At 38.2% G+C, this 17,170-nt stretch overlaps 1 protein-coding gene across 1 annotated transcript in view; it reads left to right on the forward strand.

Moving 5' to 3' along the window:
• CARMIL1 (capping protein regulator and myosin 1 linker 1) overlaps positions 1–17,170 on the forward strand; it is a 118,255-nt gene that overhangs the window by 282 nt on the left and 100,803 nt on the right. Inside the window, exons 2-8 of the mRNA XM_054381614.1 lie at positions 692–742; positions 4,977–5,036; positions 7,244–7,365; positions 9,615–9,712; positions 10,050–10,120; positions 10,299–10,372; positions 15,376–15,451. Coding sequence (XP_054237589.1) covers positions 692–742; positions 4,977–5,036; positions 7,244–7,365; positions 9,615–9,712; positions 10,050–10,120; positions 10,299–10,372; positions 15,376–15,451 — 552 coding nt within the window. The remainder of the gene's footprint in view (positions 1–691; positions 743–4,976; positions 5,037–7,243; positions 7,366–9,614; positions 9,713–10,049; positions 10,121–10,298; positions 10,373–15,375; positions 15,452–17,170) is intronic.

The following is a 17,170-nucleotide window of genomic DNA, read 5'->3' on the forward strand; positions in this document are numbered from 1 at the left end:
ACTAATTCCAGGTAAATTAGAAAGTGATAACATAGATTCATGGAATGAATCATCCCTTTTGCAAACCCTAAAACCTTTGAGTGGGATGTGCTATGGGAGACTGGAGTGGTGCTTTTATATATCATTATGTTTTGATTGGCAGTAACTTCCAAAATATATGGTTTGTTGTGTGTTTTTTCCCAGCATCACTAGCCTCACTAAATCAGTGAGTGCTGGAGAAGAAATGCTGGTGGAGACAATGACAAATCTTTGCATTGGTACTCTAGAAATGCACCAAGTGTGTGCAAAAGAAAGTGTTTGTGATCTCTTATCTGAGTCATGTTTATCTTGTATATTTTTGTTATATTAACTGCATCATATGTTCCTGGTAGGGCTTCTTATCCTTGCTTCTTTTTAAATTGTCACTAGGATTGTGATTAGATGTTCTTGAGAGATGGATTGAATACATCTCTTCAATTGGACACCGTACTAACCAGCTTATAGCTGATCAGATTCCATCAGTCTCCACTGTGCTCTATTGGATCTGAGCCCAGCTTTGCTTCCTTCAGTGGATGACAGGAAAGGGAATAGAAAGTCACTGTGCTAGAGGCTTTTTCCTTCTGGTTTTAGGACTTTCCTGGAAAAGAACCTTTAATGATATTCCTGATAAATTAGGTATTTCTTACAAATGCTGTTGTTTTTCTTTCAATAGGTGTTGGCATCATGTCGGGCATTTCTTTTAACATCTCGGATTCCCACCAAGGTAAAGCCACTGTGTTTCTCTAAATATTCTGATTTTTTTTTTAAGATAAAACTATAAGCTGCATAAACTTTGCATATTTTATACTTGTAAATCTGTCTAAAAAAAGAAGAAATTGAGGAATGGTATTTTGCATGGAGTTGAGTTATAGTGGTGCTTCTGTTCGAGTGAGTGGATTTGTCACTGTATATATACTGTTTCAGAGGAATTTTAACTTCTAGAAATGCAGATAGGTGAAGAATTGTACTGGAAACACCAACGTGAAGAACTGTGAGATGACCCTGATAACCTTTGTTGTGGGACAGTTAGCTCCAAACAAGCTGATGCTTTAGTGTTTGCAGTGTCAAATAGGAATATATTTGATTTGGAGACAGAAATTAAGTTGAATTTTATTACATTTCAATGTTTCTGATAATTTCTGTGGTTAATTTTGGAAGGCATCTTGCCAGCTTCCATTGCCAGTGTCAGTGAATTATTTTTTTCTATTTCCCTTGCAATTCATAGTGATAGTTTCAGCAGAGAAAAATAATTTCCACGTGAATGAAAGTGACTCATGTGGAAGAATACCTCTTGCCCAGCTTGGAATCAGTGAATAGGAATTCAGAATATGTTCTATTTTCATGTGTTTTACACATGTGTGGGTCAGGGTCTGGGACTGGAAGTATAGGTATGTGTGAATACATATGCTTTATAGATCAATAAATAGAATGGTCAGGTTTTCAGTTATGGTGACTGATAAATGTGATTATCCCTTACCTATCCTTTGAAGACACTGAATGACTCATAGGATAAAGTTTAAATTACTGCAGAAATTCACCCTGTCCCTTTGGCCGGTCCTCTTGGGTTTTGGATTGCTGCAGTTTGCAGCCTGTTTTTAAGGCTGTTTTTAAGACAGGGTTTGTAACTGGTTGCACAGAAACATAGAGCCAGTTGATGAACAGCTCAGACATCAGTGCAGTGGCAGTATGATGGACAGGTGGTGATGGTGATCTTGTTAAATAATAGCAGAGCCATTGTAACTCATCAGAAAGCTCTTGAAGGCTGGGGCTCAGTGCGCTAAGAAATAGCTGTACTTCTAGCTGAACATTGCAGACACTTCTCAAACCTTAATTTACTGAATTGAAAAACTGGTTTCTGTTTTCATGGGAATCTAGAGTAAGTATGCTGGCATAACAGCATTGTTACCTCAATGAATACAAAGGGCAGAAAAGTGATCAGAAGAAACTGCATCTGCTCACAGTTTATGTCAAGATTAAATTTTGTCTGTCTGAGCAGTTATTAGGATGGTTGAAAATGCATTCCTTTTTTAGCAGGATGAGTGCAACTTACTGGATTTTCTAAAGGCTGTACTAATTTCAAAAGCTGCTCAGGAGTTTTCTGAGCCCAAAAGCTCCTGTATAACTGGCATGTCACTAACAAGACAGCTAAGAACATGCAGGAGACACATTTTTCCTCCAGGGACCCTCACACAAAATTGAGTGCACTGAAAAACATCCAATTCTGAGTGACTGTTATTACTGCATCTTGTTCTAAGCTTCACTTTTTCTTAAATAATGCTGTTGAGATGTATTTACTAAACAAGGATCAAAGTTAAAAGGTTGATTAACTATAATACCAATCCACATGATCTAGTGTGAGGTCTCCCTGCTCATGGCAGAGGTTTGGAACTAGATGATCCTTGAGGTCCCTTCCAACCCTAACAATTCTGTGATTCTATGATTATCCTTAGAGCAAGGATGTTGAAATTGCCACTGACTAACTTTACATTCAGGTGCAATCAGTTAATTTCCTCTAATCCTGATGGATTTATGGGGAGTGTTTTAATAGCCAGTACTAGTTCTTGCTACGTTCTATATAAAACATAGTTGCAACATAAGTAAATGTTGCATAGATAAGCTCATGAAATATTTGTAAGAATGTAATTCAGGTTTATATTGCCAGTCTTCATTAAGTTTTGATTGTAAAATTTGGAACCAGTGAAATTATCTGCCTTTGTAACCAACTTGATAATAAATGAGATTATATTTTTTTAAATCTTGTAAAAATCATTTAATATCTTGAGGTAGATTATGTTTAGAATGTGTTCTATACTTTTGCTGCAAAGCAAGAACTACAAACCATGTTTTTAAGTAGAAAAATGAACCGAAGATGAACTATAGAGATGTTGCTGTGTTTCCTCGTATTTGTTAATTCTAGTCAAGGGGATTTTTGCAGATTGAATTCTCGAGTGAGTCTAGATCTGGGTAAATTTTCTCAAGAGTAGAGAATTATTTTTGATTGTGTGTACATATATATGTTTGCACATATGCACTACATAGGTAAGTCATTTGCAAAATAGAAAGGATTTCAAATTTCTGTCTGAAATGGCTTTGTGATTTGGGTAAGCAAATGTTAAATAGTCTCATGTGTTTGTTTAATTTGACTAGCATTGGAGTAAAAGAATCTTTTGCTTCTCTATGTGTAGTCTAGCTTACTCCAGTAGCCAACAAGAGCTGCCATGGATTTTTTTTTCTTTCTGACCTGAATGAACTGCACTAGGGCTATGTCCTACCATCACAAAAGATTGTCAGTCTTCACTGAGAAATAAGGCACAGAAGGGGCCTGAAGAGAAGTGTCTTGCCCTTGGATAAATTCAAGGCACTGGTGTGGGCATTGCTCACTTCAGCTGTTGTGGCACCTCTGTGGTGCTCTGAAACTACCCATTTGCTATGGATGCTGCCTCTGTAGCAGAAAAAGTGAAACAAAGCATGTGAATATTTCTCTAAACATTCAGAGTAAAGTTTGGTTGCTAGGTTAAGTCTTTGGTGGAAGGTGAACTTTGTACAGTAATAGCTGAGGGGTGCTTGTACCTTCTGATGCTGTCAAATTGTGAGAGCTGAAGAGAAAAGGAGTTGGGAAGTAGGCAGCAAAGAACAAGTAGTAATAATGTCTTCAATCTCTTCAGCTATGAGGATAACATAACCAAATGCTAAAAAAAAGAAAAAAGTCTTCTACTTCATAAACCACCCAAAATTTCAATGCATTCTGGAATTTTTTGGACAGCTTCATCATGCTGGAATACTGTTTGTGGTTGTTTAATGATTTGCTAGTGAGACCTTGGCATTTAAGGAGCTCTCTCTACTATCTTGCTGCTTTCCTGAAAACTTTTAGCTGATTCTTATGGTTGCAAGCTGGTACCTTGCATTCCCAACTTTCTGATGGGCTATTGCAGCTGAGCATCTGAGCTTTGAGCACCCCAGGAGTCATTCAGAGTCATACCTTAGAAAGACTGCCACAGATACAGCAATAGAATAATATGGTGCTTGCCAGTTAGCCTGGGAGCACCCTGGCTGTGAACCTAGGATAAGATAAAGTACAGGAAATTTTGTGCAACACAGACTGCTCAGTTACAATGGTTTTAATGACAAACAAAAGGAAATGACCATGCTGATGCCTTGCTCCTTTAGTTATGATTCATTCCAAGAGTTTGTTTCTCCATATCTCAGCTGCCAAGATGTTTGTCTGCATAGTTTTGAATTCATATCTTGCTACACTCCCTGTAGCCCTGGATTTGTCCTTGGAGAAGAGGACTTTCCTGCCTTCTTCCAAGCTTTCATTTGGATTCAGTATGTTCACTCTTCTTCCCTGCCTTTTCTGACTGTTGTCCAGGTAACCCACTCAGGCAAAGCAAATGTATTATTTCCACTCATACTTTCAGACATGCTAAGGCAGTTTTAAACATTTATATATCTATATCTGTATCTACCTGTGGTATTTTTATTTACATATGTATATGTAAAAAGTAGTGTGTGTGTGTATGCCTCTTCAGCTTCTGTGCAATAAAATTTTCCTCATCTGTGTTCAGTGCAACTAATGAAAGAGTAATCTGTGATGCTGTAAATACTGTAATTAATGGTTATTCAATCACAAGAGTGCACATCAGTAGGGTATTGAATAGATGCTTTTTTATGGTAAAACTTTGTTATAAATCTTGTTATAAACTCATGTGCTTGTAGCTTGCAGTAGAAGGTCAAATGTGGTATTTCTATCGTTTGAAGCTGTAAAAAACAAATGCCAGTGTTCTTTTAGTGGACAATGCAATCAGATGTTAACAAATACTAAGTGTCAATTACAGAAATCGATATAAATTAACAGTAGCGTTGCTCAAGGTTTCTTCACCTCATTGAAAAGTGTAAGTGCTCTTTGAAACACACTGATATTTGCACTGATGTAGTATTTTCTTTTTTTTTAACTACAGTTAGAACTAACTTTCAGCTACTTGGAAATCCAAGGAGTAACTTCCAGTAAACCAGGTCAGGTGAGTGTATTCTAGATAAAAGGCACTTGTTTACTCATTGCTGAATCTGGTCCAGTCAAGGGAGTGATGCTTTAATGTGCAACTGTCCCCATCTGGTGAGCACACTGTATGTTTGCATTCTTACATTCATGATGCTTCAAAGCCTTGATGATAATTTCAAGAGCCAAATTTAGGAATCTGTTGTGCAGGTGGGTTGACAGTAAGAAATTCCTCCTCCCCCTGCCCCGACCCCTCCTAATTCCTTATGGTACAAACTTTCATTTGTTCAGTAAGCCAATATTTTCCTCAGAGATGAAAGAACAATGGTGCTTGGTGTATAATCATCACCATGTGAGCTTGAATGGCTTCTCTGATGTCTATCTTTATGGTGAAGCCAAAAGCTACTGCTTACATTGCAGGCAGAAGTGGTTTGCTTCCAACTGTTCTTGTTGCCATTACTGTATACAACAGAAAATGTGTTTGACAGCCAGTTATATGCCCCAAAAGTGACTGTCAAAGAGAAGGTACTGAAAAGAAGAATGCCTCTTGATAACACTTTTCATTCATAAGACGAACATGTTGACAAGATTTGACAGTTCAATTGTATCAAAGTCTTCATGTGTTTCACATGCATTTGGCTTTTACAGAGATTTTTAAAAATAGGAGCATCTGATACTTTATTTGAATGCTGAAAAGGTCTCATTGTGTTTAGCATGTCATCTTTTTAACCTGGCTTTTGAAGCTTTCCTTAAAGGAGAGGGAGGAAAAAAAAAGTCCAGATGTTTACTATTTTAAACAGGGAGACATTTAGTACATTTTGTGTACGTTTTTTGTGGCTTAATTTATTTAAGATGCTAAAATGCCATGGCAGCTAATGCTAATTATTCCTGGAAGCATAGGCAGGGTTTACAAGTGGTTTTCAGCAGTCTCACTTAGCACACCATTTTCCTAAAATATTTTTCAAGGTTTTACATGTTTACATTCAACAGTGTTTTAGATGTGTCGGGCTTATGGCTGAAGGCAGGCAGAATCCCAGCTCATTGCTTGTGAGACAAATGGTATTGTTGGTATTCCTGCAAAGACCACATTACATCTGTGATCCCTGAAGGGTGTAGTCTTGTGCTAGGCATCTTGCAGAAAGCCATGAAGAGCTTCCCACTGTAAGATGTGAACAAACGGACAGAATAATATAAGGAAACGTTGTGTTAATATTGGTGATGTTGAAAAACAGTAGTAAATTGCCCACTCACTAATTCATCTTCAGGGAGTGATTACAATGGGTTGAGAGAGGATTTGAATTGGTGGGAAAAGTTGTGAAGATTCTCAGTGTGATTTTTGGGATAACACAGCTTCATTGAAGATTGTCTTGGTGATGACCCTAGACATGAACTGGGAACCAGTCTTCCCTCTTGTTCTGTCTATCTACACTTACTGCTTATTCCTAATGTTAGCTTCTTGCTGTGTATGCACAGCTTCTCACGTAAAAGAATTTATGACTTGAGCTGTGCTAAATATTCACACTGGAGAAGAGAGAAACATTACATTGCTTCCTGTGGGGCAGATAAGGGCAGAAGCAGACCTAATGTGTCAGTCATACAATAATCTTATTTGGTTCTGAACACTCAATAAATAACAGAGATGGGTGGCAAAAGGGGTTTTATTTTTAAAAAAAACCTTGCTGAAGCATGCATCCCTCAGACAGCGGGACAGTTATGCCAGCTGAGATAATACTTCATCTGAACTGAGACAATATATTACCATAGCATTTTCTTAAACAGCATAGATCAAAGCATTAGAGCTTTTCCAGAGGATCAGAGCCATTAAAGGCTTTTACTTTTTGCTGGAGGAAGCAGGCCCTGCTTGTTCAATAGTTTTCTGTCAGGCTGTGCTCACTGCTTCTGGTGTTCTGGGATGTGTTTCAAAAGAGGACAATGCTATGAAAAGTTTTGGTTTTCAAAGTGTCAGCTGAGGTCAGGGTCCTTTGAAACTTTTATTCCCGTGGGAAGCAGGGCAGTATTAAGAAAAGCAAAGTTTGAGTATGGGGATCTTGTACATTCAAGGAACTCTTTCAGACACTTTACCTGGAGTTTTGTTGTGTCATGCCTTAAAGAATAACAGATTCCTACTGGCACACAAAGCATTCAGCTGACATTCAAAATGATCTCCTTTCTAAATGGGCATGAGTTGTATGATATCCAGTTCCTGCTCTCATGTTCTTTTATTTACAGTTGATTATGGAAACTGAGAAATGTAACATCTCCATGAAGATGGCATCCTCAGAGGATGTGAATGAGGTGCTGGCACACATTGGGACCTGCCTCCGGAAGATATTCCCTGGACTCTCACCTGTGTAAGTGTTTCTTAGTGCATGTCTAGTGGCAACAGATTGTGTGGAATAGGTGACAAGTCACCAATTTTCCTCTGTGGGTCGCCCTACCCTGACCTAAGAAATGCACTGAGGGTGTAATAAACACCTTGAGGCAAGTGTTAAGGTTTTATACAGGTGTATGACAGAAGCAGGAGGTAGTGCAGAGCACAGGTATACTCTGTAAGACCAAAAAAGCCTTTATTTTGAAGGACTGATGCAGGTATTTGGAGTCTTAAGTTTCCATTCTACCGTATTGCCTCTCCATTTGCAGGTATAGCCGAGGTTCAGGCTGTTTGTTGTAATTTACTCCTTTCCTCATAAACAGTTGTGATATTCAGTGGGTTGTTTTTTTGTTGGTGTTTTTTGTTTGGTTTTTCCGTAGAAATAATATCTGAGTTGGGAGAGGAGGGAAAAGTTCTGTTTACCATTTGTGAAATGATGCACATGATTGGGAGCCTTGCTCTTCAAAACTGAGCCCTGGGCAGTTTTGTCATACACTTTCTATGGTGCACCTGGCTCCTTCAATCATGCGTCTCCTTCTCAAACTTTTTTACCCTGCTTTTTTGTTCTTTACATTTTTTTCCCATGACTTTGGTTTTGTGGTGTTTTGTTTGTTTGGTTGTTTTTTTTATGTATGTTTGTTTGTTTTTTCCCTTGCATCTTTGACTCTGAATTTTATCATCCTGCAGCAATTCTCAGGACTTTATTTTATTTTATTTCTTCCTTCTGTCCTTGCCTCATTTTCATCACTCCCTACCATATTATGTAGCCCAACTACTATTCGCTTCAGCTCCTGGTCTTCAGCAGTATTAGGGAAAGTGGACTATGCAATTTTTCAGAATACATTGGTCTTTTAAAGTGAGCTTTTGTAATAGATTTTAGGTGTGAATTGTGAGGCTGTATTTACATTTTATGTGCATGTCTTTATTGTTCACCTTTCCTCTAGGTGGAGAAGTAAGTCAAGTTCATAAACTTTTGGTTTATTTTCTTACAATTTATCTTTGTGACAGTATTATTAACTAATTTAATGGAGATCATCTCTTTCTTCAATAAGAACACATACAAGTGAATATTTATGAGCAGATTTGCCATAAAACCTCAGTAATGATGTGAGAAATTACAGAATCACAGAATGTTAGGGATTGGACAGGACCTTGAAAGGTCATCTGGTCCAATCCCCCTGCCAGAGCAGGATCAGCTAAAGTAGATCACACAGGAATACATCCACATGGGTTTTGAATGTCTCCAGAGAAGCAGACTCCACAGATTCTCTGGGTAGCCTGTTCCAGTGTTCTGTCACTGTCACAGTGAAAAATGTAGGCAAAATGAGTAGAATGAAGATGGCTACAAGTCTGTGCATGCTTGGGTGTCTGTGAAGGCCTTGAGACATTCCCTGGGCTATCTTGAGAATGTTGCTGGAGCATTTAGTCTAGCTATATGGAGAGCTTGGTTCTCAGAATAGAACTCATATTATTGGCTATCCTCTCGGATGACATTACTTTCCAAAATGAAGATACTGGAATTAGGCAGCTCATATAAGACCAGAGCAAGCAAAAAAGGGTAAAGAGGTTTCTCACATTATTTCCCTCATCTTTATGGAATTCTGCAGTTTATGAGGCAGTCCTGTCATTCAGAGAAACAGTTTCGTTTCTTAAAAGGTAGGAAGGGATTGTCCTTTTGTATAGGGGAGGAAGAACACTACCAAATTACAAATATTGGAGCTGGGTATCTAGAGTGCAGCCTAGAGGCCAGAAGTAGCTGCTCAGCATAGTTTGTGGCTCTTCACACCGTGGTGCTTTTAGTGCATAACAGCACTGTATAAACAGCAGTGGTTTCAATGTAACCATCAAATACCCTATTTGTGTCTCCCCTATTTTGGACATCCTTGTGTTAGTTGAGACTCACAAGTCTCCTTAGCTTAAATGATCCTGTCATAGAAAAGGGTTATCATTACAAAGAGAGACAAATAAATAAATAAATAAATGTTATAAATAAATGTTATAATGTTCTAAACGTTATAAATAAATAAATGTTGTATTTCTGCTGGGTGCCATCATCATGATATGTGTGAGTCCTAAGCAGAGGATTTGTATTAAAGCTGGAAATTATTTCTGTAAACTCATTTAAAATCTCACCTGAAATAAAGGTTTATGAATTTAAAAATGCTTTCAAAGTCCTGAATGTTTTTATTATTTTTATCTCCCCTCCCCCCCCTCCTCTTTTGCATCTAGGAGGATTCTGAAAAAAGTAACTGTGGAGCCTTCAGAAAGACTGGCTAATCTCCAAGCCCTGTGGGACAGTCAGACAGTGGCGGAACTGGGACCTTGTGGTGAGAATGAATTTAAAGACTCAGAATATCAAAAGGCTGGAATTGTGGTGTCAGGAAGTTAACTTCTATTTCTGGCAGAAGCTGGTAAAGGTGTAATTAGTTTTAAGGTGTAATTAGTATGGAGCAGACTTCTGATTGGTGGGTGAAGGCACTATTTTAAGCTTCCTTACAACCTGTCAGGGTAGTCTCAGTTTCTTTGAGCAGCAAAATGGACAGCCTTCTGAGAGAAAAGGAGAGTGAGTTTTGAAAGACTGGATTTTAAGTATCAGAGTATCCTTTTAGATGTTTGTTTGCTTGTTTTACTATTATGTTAAATACTCTCTTGGGTTGTTTTTAGGAGGCTTTTCACAGATGTATGCCTGTGTTTGTGATTGGCTTGGATTTCCCTATAGAGAAGAAGTACAGTGGGTAAGTACTTGTCTTTTGTGGAGCCCTTTTCAGCTAACTGTACAAATTATGAAAGAGCAGATAAATCATAATACTTGGTGGGGGGGGGGGTGGGGTGGGGGAAGCAAACAAAAAACAAAACAAAAAGCAAGCCAACAACTCTGTAAAGATGGGGGGTTTCTTCCTGTATTTTTAACAGGATGTCGATACGATTTACCTGACACAAGATACCAGAGAGCTGAATTTGCAAGACTTCAGCCACCTTGACCACAGGTAAGCAAAGTGCAGGAATCATGCTAAGATTTTGCAAACTTTCCTTGTTCAGTCTCACAGCAGTGTGTGCCTGCCCTTACTAATGTGGGATAGGCCTATAGCTGTTATTTGAATGAGTAGACCTCTGAAAGAACCATCTGTAGCATTTCTAGTTTTCAGCACAAAGCTGTTGTTTTTGCACCAAAGCCCCATGGAGAGGCATATTTCATTGAGGAGCCTGGGAAGATAAATATATTTTGCTGTTGGAAGCATTCCAGAAAGTTAGCAGATAGATACTTTTCCTGTGATGGTGGATGCAAGAGCTCAAATTCAGCAGAGAAAACATGCAGCTACATCTGGTAGGCAAAGCAAAAAATGAAATTATGCACTCTTACTTATGCAGAATCTTTTTTTCATGGTGTGCACAGTAAAGGAAATTATTTTTGTCAGCAAGTCTGTGGAAGGTTTAAGTTGTTCAACTGAATTCCAGCCTGTAGTTTCTCCACTTACAATAGTGCTATCAAAAATGTATACTTCCAGAAAGGAACTAATTGAGGGTAATTTTTACTATGAGATGCTGAAACTTAGCTAAGTGTTGTATTTGGTTTACTGAATTTAGCTGGCTGGGAAAATTGGATTCTAAGAAAGCTGAATCTGAAGATGTTTAAGTGGGAGGAAATGGGAGAGAGTCTTAACTAAAATCCGTTATTATACAGGGAAAATGTCAAAATTAAGAAACTGTAAATAAGATAGAGAAAGCATCTGTTTCTTTGGGAAAGCCCTGTGGAAGAATTAATAATTTGAGTTAGGTAAATAATAGTATTTTGCTGGAGCATTCTTTGCCCCTTTAAGCTATGTAGTTTGTAAATTTGCAAAAAAAACCAACCAACCAAACAAACAAACCAACAACCAACCAACCAAAAACAAAACAAAAAAACCCACTCTAATACCTATTCAACCTCTGTGTTGGGTTTTCAGTCTGCACTGCATCCCATGACAAAGTTGCTAAGCTGTACCTGTGTTGACTAGTTCAGGGGTAACTCAAACAAGACTGTGGGGCTGCAGCTGGTGCGTGATGGATGTAGCCAAAGAGGTTGGTTAAGCCTGGCTGGGAGAAGATAAGGAAAGAAATACTACCCAGCACAAGCAACTGTGGGACAGTAACAGAAGAATGTTTTAAACATAAGGCAAGATGTAAGTGCTGAGAAGGCCATGGGGCATTCTTGAGAAAGTGACTTATAGATACCCGGCTCCAATACAAATTAAAAGTTTGAACAATTTAATAGGAGTGGAAAATGCTACTTACTAGGAAAGAGTTGATTTAAGTAGTTGGAATGTTTCAGCTACTTCAAATGAGTATTTGGCTTTTGGAAAACAGACTAATGAATTTGTTGCTTCACAGAAGTTTTTGTTTGAAGTACACCTTACAAAACTGACATCGCCAAGGAAATAAATTTGTGTTGGTAATAAAAGTCTTTGTTAAATGTCTTGTGATTGTGAAAGTCCAAAGATCCAAAACAATTCTTGGAGCCATTTACGTGCCATAGAATCTATTTTATGACGAGAGTTCCTGTTTGTTGAGGACTAAACTGAGTAAAAGGTTTTGCATTGGAATTTCAGGAAAACTTTTTTTTTAGGAAGCCAAACCCTTATGTTATTAATTAAAAATATTAACTAGTATCTGAGATCCCAGTCAGTTCAGGAATGCATGTGAGTGTTATGTGATATATTTAGCACAGTAAGAGCTGTTGTACTTTGGATTTTGAGAGACTGTTGTGTATCTTGTCCACCTAGTATTTGGGGTTGCTGAAACTATTTGCTTCACATTGTGTGGTAGGTCTGAAATGAGGTAGAATGGGTGCGCCAGTTCCCTAGATACAAGGACTGTGCACTGCAAACCCAAACAATCTGTGGTTTTCCAAGTAAAAGTCTGTTAGAGGTCAGCATAAGATGGCATGAATTATAGATGAATTTCAGTTCCCAGAGTGTCTGACATTTAGAGTGCATAGCATGGCTTGCCACATGGGAACATGACTTCTGAGGTTTTATCTGAAATGATGTTGTGCTGTGAACCATAGAACTGTTTAACAACAACAACAAAAGACTGGAAATGAACAGGGCTAACTGAACTTAGCATAATTTTCATCTATGTAGATTTTAGCATATTTGGACATAGAAAAGCATGATTGGTTAGATTTTTTTTTCTTTGCACTGTTTAGATTTCTTGCCATCTTAAATACTTTGGGGAACAGAGATGCTGAGAAAATGTGAAGACGTTAGTGAAGCTTGAATGTTGAAGCTTGGAGAGATTTTTTGCATTCCAGCAGAACAGAATCTGCTTTCATTTTAAGATGACATAGATGTACATTTTGTAAATCTTACTTTATCCCAAATGGTAGTTTAGTAAACACACTAATAAATATGAGCAACTCAATGAGGGAAAGTGATGAGAAGGTCCTGCTTTTGGAAATGGGTGTTAGTGTTCTTTCATAGCATATTGCAAAAGAATTCAGAGCATTGGTAATATCACATTTAGGATATAGTAAAGTGAATAAATCTCTATGTAATTTTGAAAAGGAAACCTCAGCAATAAGTGCAACGAGGCAAGCTCAAAACAAGAAGAGTAGATGTAAATTCCTAAGGGACCCTCATTTGTCAGAAGCACCTTAAAAAATCTAAACAAAACAAGACTAAATTGGTTTCTTGTTAAAAATCAAATGGTAGAATGCTATAAAGTGAAGTTTCTAGGAAATAAGGCTGCAGCAAAATGAGCAGAGGTGACACTGTCTTCAGGCACATGGGGGAGAAGGGATTCTGTGTGCATTTATATGTGTTAGCAGCTGGTGTTACTGACGTGTGCCAGTATCTGTGCAAACCCTCTCTAGGGTCTGAACAAACAGGCCTTGAGTACAGCTGAAGACTAAACTATTTAAAGATAAGAATTTGCAAATCAGCTTGGGTCAATTTGTTTCAAAGCATTCCTGTCCTGCTGCAGTGATGTTTTTTCAACTCCTTGAAAGTGGGATGGTTTCCACTAACTCTGGGCACCTCCTGCCCTTCAGCTGTTTCCTACTGAGGCCTGGGGAGGAGAGAGAAGAAAGGAGTGGCCTCAGGCAGGTTCTGCCTGCAGCCACCCCTGCCTAGAAGGTACTGAGCTCTTGCCAGCCCTCCAATCTCGCTTACCAGCTCCCTGGTAGTGTAAATGCTTGCAGCCAGTGATCCCTGATTGTTGTCCTTCTGTTCCTTTGGAGGAACTGGTGCTGATGCTGATGGCTGAAATACATCTGCCAATGGTGTCTTCTGCTCTTTTAGAGGTGTCGATCCACAGCATGAAGAGCTCTGCTGCTCCAGCAGTGTGGTGCTGGTGCCATCAGCCTGTCCAATGTTTGCCCTGCAGCATTCACCATCAGCTGTGGCTGGTTGATTACTGTCGGGTAGATAAACCAAAGTTACATCTGATAATTAACTTCTATGTTCATCCAACTTCCAAGGTGAAAGCACTAGCAATAAGGACATCAAAGCTACTGATTCGTTACCTTCTTACCTACCGTTGCAGGGGAAGGCAAAAGAGAAACAAACTCTATGTGGACATTCCTTACTCCTAAGGGGAAAATATTTCCGGGCTGATTTTTACACGCCCCCCACCCAGCGCCAACCTTTCACTAGTTAGTTGCTGCTTTGTGTGGAGATAAAGCATGCATGTGTAGGAACAAAAACCAATGTGGTAGATGGAAATAAGTCTATATACTTCTTGAAGCTGATAAGGGTCTAATGTGCCCATGGAAATTAATTCACCATGAGACTTGGTGTGTGCTGTGAACAGGATGGAAAACAAGCTTAATCCTTGAAGGGCAGCACACACTAGTTCCTCTGCAGGACTGTGAAAACCATCTGTTTGCATGAGCTTTGCAGTTGGTGGGCTTCAGTCTTTTGCTGCAAAATCCTGCACCTTCTTACTGTTACCTTAGAGATGGGCTTGTACTTCCAAATCTAGCAACTGCAGTTCCCAATGTAGCCTGCTGAAGGCTTGTCCTTATAATGTTGCCATGTCTCTCAGCTTTCCTATGTATTTAACAACCACCTTGAAGTGTCAGAATATTTGTAGAGGGAAAAATGGAGAAAAAGAAAAAGGAAAAGAAGATAGGAGAAGGATGCTGCATGTTTAGTGCAGATCTGTGCCTAACTGTGTATGTCCTGGGTGGGACTGGCTTGTAAAAGCCAGTACTTTAACATTTCATGTATATTGCAAGTCTTTGTTTCATTATAAAGCCAAGAGCTTCCTAAGTAGCTGTTAAGTCCCTGTGTTTAAATGTATATAATATGTTACATCAAAATGATCCAAATTCTGTGCTGCTAAATGGTGTGTGAGTGCTTGATGAATGATTCTGCTGGGGGCTACTGTACAGACATGACATTTATCAACATCTGTTATTGGAGAAACTTAACAGAGGGAGAGCAGAGCACATTAAGAGGCTTGGCATGAAGAAAATGGGAATAATTTAGAATTTCATTTGTAAAATCCCTTTTACAATTAAAGAGGGTTTGTGCTGAAAGTCACATTATCCTTTTTGCAGGTCTCCTGCTTCCTGGGGGAATTTAACTGTAGAGATGAGACAAGGAGGTGTTCTCTAGAAGCATTCAGTCATGGAATTATATTAAATCATCAGACTGCCAAAAAGCTTTTTAGCGTCGTGCTAAATTATAATTAGAGGTGATTCAGAAGCTTAAATATATCACAGATTGAAGAAAAAGTAGTGCTTGAAGTTGGAATGGCAGGCCAGACAAATTCCTGATTTAAAAATTCATGCTAGAATGGATGTCTATTGGCCAGTTAGGATTTTGTATTAAAATGAGAGAGACACAGCTGCTGGTGATGTTCACTGTTTAGAATGCAGAACTTTCTGTAATGGGGATAGCAGGCAATTAGCATTGCAAAAGCAGGGGGAATTAGAAATGGAAGAACACTTAAGAAATTGTTTCCAGCCACCAAAGCCAACAGTTAAAAAGTGTTTTTCTTTTTCTAGAGACTTAATACCTATAGTTGCGGCTCTGGAATACAATCAATGGTTTACTAAGCTGTCCTCCAAGGATCTGAAATTAGTAAGTAAAGAATTGAAACAGTATACTTGCTCCTACCAGGCTGTGTTTTATTTTAGAGGATCCTATTACATTTTTCGAAGGTGAACTTTATTAGGCAAGTGTAACTGGGCAATCTGTTGAACTTTTTTTCCCTCCCCCTTAATTGTATCAGGAAAATTTATATTGTTGGATAGTTAATTCATGCCATGGAAACACTGACAAGAGCAGGTCTTGTCAAAAACTAAAGTTAATAAAGTTTAAAAACATCATTGGATAATAACAAGACCCTGTAAAACTACCTTTTTAGGTGTTGCTAGCTCCCCTAAACTATATTGAGTGACTAAATAGGAAACTAAAGCAGCCAGAAATCTCAGTTGCTTTCAAAAGGTGGAAGCAAAGTATCAGGAATTTGTTTGGGTTTTTTTTTCCCCTCACATATAAAACAGGTTTTTCCTTGTAATTTTCATTGCAACTTGATTTTTTTTTCCTCCTAGTTATCTGAAACTAACCTTGTATATTAGTAAGCATGTAGTTGTGTATGACATTGATATTCTTCCTTATTATTTTTCTTTCCGAAAAGCTAAATGGGAGCAAATCTAAACAAGTAGTAGTACTGAAGACAGGGCCAAGAAAATCAGTAATTGGATGACTTTTATATATATGTAAAAATGCACTATTTCTTCCAAATTTGGAAGTTTATAGTCACAGGTAGAGTTAGTGATTTGAGAAATTACTCTCACACTTGCTTCAGGTAACTTTTGTCCCTAAAAACAAAGGTTGAGTCTCATTATCTTTAAATTGGTGCAGTTTTATTTATCTGAACGTGCTCTCATTGCATTTCTCAGATTTCATTTTCCATGAAAATTCAGTAGAAACTGACATTTGTGCTTTTTGAGAGAAGAGTAGGCAAAAAACTTTCTTGCTGGGACATCTTACTTGAAATTATGTGTGGAATGAAACTGTGAGCGTTTTTAATGCTGTTGTAGTTTGCTATTAAAATAAGCATTGTTAAAGGTACAATGCAATTAGTTTCTGCTTCAATGAAACGAGATAGTTTGCTTATTTAGAAGACTGGCTGGTGTAGTTTGCTTAGGAGAACTGGACATATTATCTATCTATTTGTATGTGAAAGGCATTTTTTTGGTGTTCTTAGAACTTTTTTTTTTCCCTAGAAAACAAATAAACTTTGTCAATCCTGAAAATTCATCGGTTCTTTTAGAAAAAAAAATTAAACATTTTATCTTTCACACATTCCAGTTTTAGTCAAATCCACTAGGAGAATGTAAGTTGTTGGACAGTAAGCCCATGCCATAGGAGCACTGCTGAGGGTCAGTATGAGGTCAGACATATCTGGAGGCCAATGAACGCTTTGTGCTTCACGAGTCCTGCTCTGACATTGTGTTTGATAGACAGCATCCATAGTGTTTTTATAGTATGTCCATGAACCTTTCCATTTGGAGTCATAGTGCTGTGGAAGCATTGTGATAATACTCTGATTTATCGAAATGTGGAAGACAAAGATAGAATTGGGAAGATGGCTGAGTTGACAGTCTTCAGAAAAAAACTGTCACCTTTACTATACAAAGGATTAATACGATTTTTGTGCTTGGTAGAGCAGGTGTTTTTTTTCTTTTTATGAGAGATTCATTTAGATTAAAACAAAACAAAACCAAACCAACCAGATGAAAAAACCCCAGTGAACAAAACTAGAAAATGTCAGACTACCATTGGAGAGGCAGA

The sequence above is a fragment of the Indicator indicator genome, chromosome 6 (assembly GCF_027791375.1).
Source record: "Indicator indicator isolate 239-I01 chromosome 6, UM_Iind_1.1, whole genome shotgun sequence".
NCBI classification, from domain to species: Eukaryota; Metazoa; Chordata; class Aves; order Piciformes; family Indicatoridae; genus Indicator; species Indicator indicator.